This window comes from Pipistrellus hanaki (assembly GCF_964339955.1).
Source record: "Pipistrellus hanaki genome assembly, chromosome: 2".
NCBI classification, from domain to species: domain Eukaryota; kingdom Metazoa; phylum Chordata; class Mammalia; order Chiroptera; family Vespertilionidae; genus Pipistrellus; species Pipistrellus hanaki.
The window spans coordinates 184,486,718-184,495,747 of NC_140504.1; the positions used below are offsets into that span (position 1 = coordinate 184,486,718).

The following is a 9,030-nucleotide window of genomic DNA, read 5'->3' on the forward strand; positions in this document are numbered from 1 at the left end:
ATTTGCCCAAAGCCCAGTGCTCTGAGGGGCAGATTTTCATAAGGCAAGCCCTAGCATCCCTCTTTAATTGGCAGCTCATTTTGTTATTGATAAGAGAGTGCTGGCGAAGAGACCACATCTAACAACCACCAGCACCTTGGACTTGTCCTCAGCTTGCTTTTGCAGTCAGATGCCTCCTTGGCCTTAGAGCACTGCAGAGGCTTGCCGACCTCAAAACCAGGCTGTGTGCCAGTCACGTGTTTGCAACTAGCTCATTAGCCTTGGGGCTTGGCTCTGCCCTTTGCCACAGACATACTTGAGGATTCGGGTATAGGCTGCTCCTAACATCGGGAGAGAATTTAAAAGAACTGCTGGGTTTGACAAGTCCAGCACTGAAAAAGGAACAGCATGGTTTTGATAATGTGGGTTGAATCCCATTCCTACAAACAATCCAGCAGAAATACCTGGGAGATGCTAACGATGGAATATTTAGTCCTAAAATAAAATTTCAGTATAGCAGAAACTATATGGGGAATAAACTTATTTTTTCTTAATACCTTTTGTATCAAATGCATTTTTGTGGGGTCTTTTTAAAAAATAGGAGTATCTCCTAAACCGGTTTGGCTCAGTGGATAGCGTCAGTCTGCGGACTGAAGGGTCCCAGGTTCGATTCCAGTCAAGGGCATGTACATTGGTTGCGGGCACATCCCCAGTAGGGGGTGTACAAGAGGCAGCTGGTCTATGTTTCTCTCTCATTGATGTTTCTAGCTCTCTATCCCTCTCCCTTCTTCTCAGTAAAAAATCAATACAAAAAAAGTTTTTTTAATGGGAGTATCACTCAGAGTTTTTAAAAAAGTTTTAAAATTGAGTTTTAGAGAGAGAAGAAGGAAGAAGCTGAAGAGAGAAACATTGATGTGGATTGAGGACCAACCAAGTAAGCCACACTGGCCAGATTTTTAAAGTGAGTTTTTGTGTTGGGTTCATTGTCAGGTATCCGCCCGCCTTGGTGTACCAGAATGGTAGCATCGGTTCTGTTGAAAACATGGATGTAAGCAACTACCCACCGCCACCGCAGTCAGACTCCACCTCTCTGCCTTCTTCCTTCTCTGAGGAGAGCTTACCTCCGCCGCCAGCAGAATTCAGGTAAGTGGTGGTACCTTTCCCATCTACTCTGAATGGTTAGAAACTCAAGAACAAAATAAGAGTTCCAAATCCAGGCCAGGAGCACTAAAATAAGTTCGGGCAAATCTGTCTAGATAATAGAAATAATTAACATGTATTAAGTGTTTGTAAGGGGCCAGGCATTATACCAAACAGTATATGTTATTAAATTCCTACAAGAATCCTCTTGAGATAGGAGCCCATTTTACAGGTGAGTAACTGAGAAGGCTGAGAGGTCAGTGCACTTACCTGAGGTCACTGAGCCAGCAAGAGGCAGAGTCCAACCTGATGGGAAGGCAGGTCAGCCGGACTCCCGAGCCTGTGTTCTTTACTACTGCCTGCCCCTGGGAAGATAGGAGTCCCCAAACTCACCTCTGGCATGTTCCTTAGCTTTCACTCCACCTGAATCGAAGTGGTATATTTACCGCCCATAAAATATTTATTTATGACACCTTGTCCGGTTATCTAGGAACTTAGCAGACAGTCACTTTTTTCTTCTGTTGCTTCTGGTTCATTTCCCTGTTGGATAGACTCTCCAGAAAGAATGAAACAAAGGGAAGGAGAGATGAAAGTTAAAATCTGTTCATTTTTATGCTCGTCCGTGTCCCTGGCAGAGACATGCAGGGGAAGGGTTAGCAAGTTGTGGCTGGCGGGCTCGGAGTGTTCGGTTTGTTTCCTCAGTCCATCACTCTTCCCTGCCGGTGCCTGGCACACGGCTCTCCTCGGACACTGTCAGGCAGAGATTGGGTGTGCTGAGGACCCTCGGATGGAAACCTAAAGCAAATGCTCTAAGCATCCCACCCGCCCCATTCTTCTTGGCTCTTGAAACCACTAATCCCAAATCTCTGCCTCCCAAATCACTTCCTGCCGGCTGTCCTGTCAGGTGCAGCTCAGGCTTGAAGGTCTGTGGTAAATTGCAAGATGGCAGCTTTTCTCAGAAGTAGCTGTTAGCACAGGGCAGATACAAAGGAGGAAAGGAAGCCCTGAGAGCCTGCAGCCGAGCAGAGCAAACAGGGAGAGCTGCAGCTTGGCCCTCTCTCAGCCGGGGTTAAGTTTGGTGGCACATCCATTTCCTGTCTCTGCTGACCCTCAGACCCTCCTCCTTTCTCAGGTTTTAGCACATGAACATGAAAGTACCATTGCCTAAGTCTGTGCCCTCAGGTTTGGTCAGCGTGGCTGGCGTTTCCTGCCTCACAGGATGGAGTAAATGTCAATAACCTGAGGGACGGAGGGCGGGCCGGTGGTGGTTGAATTTTTATTCCAGTTCTTTCTTGCATCCTTTGTAGTCCTGGCTCTAGGATTAAACTGGCCATTCCTGCCGAAACCGGTTTGGCTCAGTGGTAGAGTGTTGGTCTGCGGACTGAGGGGTCCCAGGTTTGATTCTGGTCAGGGGTATGTGCGTTGGCTGCAGGCACATCCCCGGTAGGGGGTGTGCAAGAGGCAGCTGATCGATGTTTCTCTCTCATTGATGTTTCTAGCTCTCTATCTCTCTTCTTTCCTCTCTGTGAAAAATCAATAAAATAAACTGGCCATTCCTTTCGGGGGTGGGGGGTGTCAGGAGAGTGCCTTTTCTCGCAGAACTAAAAGTTTGAGGGGAACCAGGAGGTGATCTTGGCTTGCCCTTATCTGATCCCAAGTTTACTTCTTTCAGGTAGTTTTTCTCAATCTCTGCTTAAGACTCCTCTGCTAATGGGAAGGAAGCTCATTACTTTACAAAACTGCCCGTTTGATATTGGTCTGTTCTAACTACTTCCTTTTTTTTTTTCTCTTTGAACCAAAATGAAATGATACAATCAACCAAAATAAACCTAGGCTTATAGAGTAGCTTAACCATGAATAGTATTTGCATCCTGAAAGTGATGGTGGGTCTTTTTATTTGTCCTTTTAGCTACCCAGCAGACAACAACCAAAGGGCGTCTGGCTTAGCTGGACCCAAAAGATCCAGTGTGGTCAGCCCGAGCCACCCACCACCAGCTCCTCCTCTGGGCTCCCCGCTGGGCCTCAAGCCCGGCTACGCTCCGCCCTCGGCCCCTCCGCCTCCTCCTCCTCCGATGATCAACGTGCCTCCTCCACCTCCACCTGGAGGACTTGGGTCCCCGGTGACCCCACCGCCACCCTCACCGCCCTCTTTCCCACCTCACCCCGATTTTGCTGCCCCTCCCCCTCCTCCCCCACCGCCGGCAGCTGACTACCCGCCACCGCTTCCCTTATCCCCATCCTCCGGAGGAGCACCTCCTCCTCCCCCTCCTCCTCCTCCTCCTGGGCCGCCTCCTCTCTTCTATGGCGGTGCAGATGGCCAGCCTGCCGCACCACCACCACCGCCGCCTTCTGACGCACCCAAGGCCAAGTCCTCCTTGCCTCCTGTGAGCGACGCCCGCAGTGACTTGCTCTCAGCCATCCGCCAAGGTAAACGCAGTAGTGGGTCCCGGACCAGGGAGCACTGTCTTTCTGCAGCTGGGATGACCGGTGGAGGGTGGGTGAGGCGTTTGTGCCCTTCCCAGGGAGGAGCTTTCATTGGATGGGGAGAGATTGGGACCTCAGGCCTGGGATCAGCCCAAAGAAAGACTTCACCCTAAAAATAGGGGGATTTGGATTTCTTTCCACGTGGTTTAAAGGAAAGAATTCTTAACCTGAGATCTTTGAATTTCTTGAAAATGTGTGCTTTGTGTGTGTTTGCATCCATTTTGTACCCCAGAGAAACAGAATCACATCCTGGAGGTACTTGTTCCGCTGAACTCAGTCATTCCTGTCCTTCACCTTTTCGCCTTCCATCCCCTTCCTGCCTACTCTCTTCCCCTCGTCCTCACCCATTGCCTCCTCCCTCTTTTGTCACCTCTCCCCTCTCTCTTCCCCTCCCTCTGGAGCATTTACTCTCTTGGTCAGAAGCCAGGCTAGATACCCCGGGGCTAGAGTGGTTCCTTCTGCTTGGAGGATTGTCTAGAGGAGACAGCCTAGGGCAGCTGAGCTCTGTGGTAATGATGAATCGGGCAGACTGTGTGCTACTAGTGGGGCGTGGTGGCCAGTCCCCACCAGCGGAGTAGGACCCGCACTGGCCTGCGAGCTGACAGGGGAAGGTGGCAACTTCCTTTCAGAGACCCCTCTGGCTCCAGGGCCACCATTTTATCAACCTCCATCTTTGTTTTTTTTCTTCCTCCTTTCCGAGAGGATCCTTCTTTTTCACCTTCCTCTCCCATATTCCACCAGCCCATGGCCATTCCCCCTTCCTCAGTCCTGGATGGATTCTGGGGCCACTCACCTCCGGACCCTCTGCCTCTCCGCAGGCTTCCAGCTGCGCCGGGTGGAGGAGCAGCAGGAGCAGGAGAAGCGGGACGTGGTGGGCAACGACGTGGCCACCATCCTGTCGCGCCGCATCGCCGTCGAGTACAGCGACTCCGAAGACGACTCCTCCGAGTTCGATGAGGACGACTGGTCGGATTAGCTCTTCCTGCCTGTGCCCGCCTCTTCTCTTTTCTTCCTACCTGCCTTTTCAATGCCACCCCCCCAGTCCCGGGGGAAAGAGGGAGGGGAGAATCTCAAGGGCCAAAGCCTTCCCTGAAGCTACCAAAGATATATCCATGTGCTTCCTCCAAATCAACATGTATTTCCCCTCCCCCAGCAGCCCCGGGGCCCTGAGGGTCCGTGGCTGAGGTGTTCCCGCGGCCCTTCATATTGAGAGAAGGGAAAACCCCAAAGCTGATCCCTCTGGGTGGGTGGGAACGAGTGGTGCCTTCCCCAGGAGCCGTTTCCACTGTGGTCTCAGAGCCATGCCCTCAGCTTCTTAGAATAACGCCAGCCACTTCCTGTCCTGAAGCCTGCGTGGACACAGCTGGCCCCTCCCCTGCCCTGGAGGTCAGCAGGCCACGTGCCCAGCAGCCAGATGGCTGCACCCTCTGCCTGGTCTGCAGGGTGAGGCTGCCTTTGCTAAGCTCTTTCTGTATCTGGATTCCCTTTTTCCCAGGAGCCATCAAGCCCCTAAAGAAGGTCTCAAACCCCTCTGCCCAGAAATGATGCTTTTATGAAGAATGAGGTGTTTGCCTCCCTCCCAGGCCCCGTCTCCTGAGTGTGGTGGTTGGGTTTCCTTTACACACCCCTCTGCGGTCACCAGGTGCCTCTGGGCACCACCGCCCAGTTCTGACCTCTGATACCCATGACCAAACGCCCTGGCACAGGGGGATGGGGCCTCTGCTGCTGGCAGGACCAAGCTCAGAGACCTGGACTGCAGTGCTGGAGGCACGGTGGCTCGCCTTGGGCCCTACCCTCTGAGTGACGCTCAGGTCTATAGATGGGAAGTGACTTGCTCAAGGTCATGCAGTTGGATCGTAACAGAGCTGCAGCCCAGGGTGTTTGATTCCAAGTCACCTGTGCTTTCTGGGACCAACTAGTGAGCACCTGCTAGGGCCTGGGCCGAGCATTCTCAGCTCTGCTGCTTCCGACCTCACCATAAAGGGGGGGGCAGCAGGAGGGCTCGGGGGCCTGTGCCAGGCCCTCAGTGCTGCTCAGACCCTTATGGCCTCGTAATATTTTGCTTCCCCTTTGCTATCTACCAGCCACTGGCCTTGGGAACCGCCCAGTCGGGGGACTAGAGGTAGTGAGAGAAGGAAGAGGGTGGGCAGCTTTGACAGGTGCTGTTTTCAATTCCTCTTCACTCCTCCCCGTTTTATTTCCCCAATTTCTGCCAAGTGTGGAAACTGCAGTCCCTCAGGCTGGCAGCCGTGGCAGGCAGCTGCCTGGGGGGCCTGGCAGCCCCGAGGAAGGCTGAAATCAGCAGAGGGACCGCGGGTCTCATTTCCAGCTCCCTCCTCAGCACCCAGTGCCGTTCCTGCCCTCCCCCCCTTCCCCCAGCTAACACACAGGTGCTATTATTCCGAAAGCCTGGTCTGCGTGGCCAGCAGGGAGGTTTCCTCTCTTCTGCCCCAACTATTGTGCAGCCTCTCATGCCGAAGCCGGCTGCTCCTGGCTGCTCCTGCTTTCAGAGCCTGAAACAAAGAGAAACAGGATCTGCCTGTGCCCCGCACAGCAAATGGTTGTAGTAATTGCCAAAGCCCTCGTAAACCCTCCGGCTGAGGAGCGTGTGTAATCATGGGTACCGCGCTGTGCCCGCTGAATGCGCCCCCTCTGCCTCTTTTCCTTGAACTCGGGCTGTGGGGCCAGCATGCCCTCCTCCTGGGGCTGCCTCGGCCCCTCCCCCTCCCCAGGTCAGTGCCTCTGGCACAGGGCCAGCCCCTGGCGCTGGTGCTGAGCACGCCGGGCTGTGTGTGCGCCCTGCCTTGCTTCCCACCTGCACTTGGAAGCGGAAGGTCCATTCTTCAGAACCTAAAATGGCCGGTGGAGGTGGAGGGCAGTGGCTCTCCAAATAGGAGTCCTGGGGCCCGGCCAGGCCAGGGCCTGGGCCTAATGGCTCTGACTAAGTCACTCCCATCCCCCTCCTTTCTGGAAAGGGGGAGTCTGTGCCACTCGCCATCGTTCCGCTCTGACCTTGGAGGGGGCGGTGTTGGCCTGGCTGCTGGAGTGGACAGTCCGCCGCGGAGAGGTCTGGGGGCAGGGGAGGCGGGGAGGGGCGCTGCCTGCGGAAGGTAGGATTAGATCATTAGCTCAGTGACCTCCTAGGGGTTCGATGTGCTGTGTTCTCATCCTACAGCTGGTTTGGTAATGATCTGCAAGTCCCGGAGAGCAACAGCACAGCTCTGCCTGACGTTCTCATTAAAATCTATGCAGCCAAGCTCTGCGCTTTGTAGCAGCCGGCTTCCTCGGCTGGGGGAGGGGAGGCTGGGACCCAGTCGGCTGGGCTCTCCTGTGCATCGGTTCGCCCCCCAAAACGCTGCTTTAAGCCCCGGGCCCTTAGAATGATGAAGGACCCTGTGCAGGTAATCGTGTGTCTTTAGAATCCTGTGATTGTGGAATGCGAAGTTTAGTGATTATTTAAACCGGGCCCAAGCTGGTAAGCGAATGGAACAATGGCTCACAAGGACTCTTAAGTGCTGAGGCCAAGAAACCACCTCCCTTTCTGGTCTGCTCAGCCAGGGAGCCTGCCCCCATTCCTGGGGCCCAGGGCCCCGCACCCGGCAGGCGGTGTCAGAGTGATTGGTGGCTTTGCCCAGGTGGTGAGACGAGTACATTCCAAAGGAGCGGCCTGGGGGGGGGGGGGGGGGGGTGTTCCTGTCCCTGGAAGCTCAGAGCGGCTGAGCTCAGCCTGCCTCCAGGAGCTCGAGCCTCAGAAACGACCTGGCCAATGTCACCGCCGAGCCCAACGGTGTTGTCAGGCTAATGTGAAATCTCCTCCCGCGGCGCCACTCCTCCGGCTCCACCGCGCCGGCCGGACAGATTGAGGGCTCTTGGCTTTGGTGACCCTCTGCTTACGCATTCCCCCGTGCCCGCTCTGCCCTCCCCGCTCTGCCCTCCCTACGCCTCGCCGCAGCCCTCCGCCGGGCTTCCTCTGGCTCCGCCGACCAGGGGCCACCTCCTCTGCCTCAGTGAGCGCCTGGGAACAATCACTGTAGTGACTTCTAGTTAACTCGCTTGAGAAACTAACCGGTTTTTACTTTCTGTCTAGAATGGTGTACCTGTAGGAGAGTGACCATATGCTCCCAAAGTGCCTTCTTTTCTCTGACACAAACAGTTAGAAGCACCTGGACCAAAGGACTGGGGTGTGTGTTCCACATCGAGGTCTTAGGGAGCGAGCGCGTGTGCGGTGGGGACACAGTCTGACATGGGTCCCTTCCCCCCGAGGGTGGGGGAGGAGCTTCCGCTGGAGATCTGAGCGGTGGGTGGGGGGGTGAGCCAAGCCCCTCAGGACCCTTTCCCTTTGCCCCGCTGCTCTCGGTCCTCAGAAAGATGTCCAGTTTCTTAAAGCCCCGTGGCTCCCAGTCTGGTCTCTGCTTCCCTGCCAGGCTCATGTACGTTAGCTCCCAGTGACCTGAAGATTCCATGTAACTGTACATGCACCTACGTAAACCTACGCCAATGTTTTCAATAACTCGATAAAATCTTTGTAGCCACTCGGCACCTCGGGTGTGTGTGTGTGTGTGTGTTTAATGGGAGAGGTGGATGGAAGGGGAAAACATGGAGCCAGCTCCGGGGGGTGGGGAGGGGCCGCAGGCCCAGGTGTGATGGTCACCCTGGGGGAGGTGGGATGAAGGCAGGACGCCCAGGCCCCTCCGCGGGCCCGGGGAGTGCGCTGGGACCGGGAGACGCGCTGGCAGCCCGAGCTGCAGCAGGAGAGGAGCGCAGGCTGAATGCTGATGCCGCCTCCCAACATCTGGCCGGCATCTTGTCTGTTCCTCAGACCCAAGCAACTTACCTTAAATAGAACGATTTCCAGTGGAATCTGATAAAAGGTTTGGGCTGCCTGCCGCACGCCCCTCTCCCCGGCGGGGGCTGGGTTTATGTTCTGACCCAAAAAGTGACCCGCCCAGGAAGCAACGGTTGTGGTGGTTGCGAGCACAGCTGCTGTGGGTGCTGTCCCGGGGCAGGAACGGGCCCGGCGGGCCCGGCGGGAGAGGGCGGAGCCGGCTGGTGGCCGGTCATGCCTGCGCTCCAGGCCCCCACTGGCGTCCCCGGAGAGGGGGCAGAAGTTTTGAATTGTCAGCAACTGCTGCGCCAGCCGCTCCGCTCAGGGCTGGAGGTGGGGGTGCAGGGGAGGCGGCCGCGGGCCGCCAGCCCCCGTGGAGCCCCGGCTCCACCCTGCGCTCAGGCCTGTGTTTAGTCAGCACTTGGCTTCGCAGGGCCGGTGACGGACAGGCCGCCCGGCGCCGGCCGCGGGAGAAGGCGGAATGGTGGGGAGCCGCCCTTGCCGGGAGCGGAGGGAGGAATGAGGTTCTGGGAAGCCGGAGTCCGCGCTGGCGTCCGGCGTCTCCCCTGGAGCGGTCCCTCCGCAGCGCTTCCCCGCGGCCC

General features: G+C 56.0%; 1 protein-coding gene across 4 annotated transcripts in view; it reads left to right on the top strand.

Moving 5' to 3' along the window:
- The window catches only part of WASF2 (WASP family member 2), a gene marked incomplete at its 3' end in the record, with an annotated part of 64,263 nt that extends 56,103 nt beyond the window's left edge, over positions 1 to 8,160 (top strand). For 3 of the 4 annotated variants that reach the window (XM_084874990.1, XM_084874992.1, XM_084874991.1), the window contains exons 7-9: positions 970 to 1,122; positions 3,029 to 3,546; positions 4,422 to 8,160. In XM_084874990.1, the coding sequence (XP_084731116.1) occupies positions 970 to 1,122; positions 3,029 to 3,546; positions 4,422 to 4,579 (829 nt within the window). Of the gene's footprint in view, positions 1 to 969; positions 1,127 to 3,028; positions 3,547 to 4,421 lie in introns of those variants that run through there. The other variant, XM_084874993.1, reaches the window with a different exon arrangement.
- Positions 8,161 to 9,030: the final 870 nt, after the last annotated feature.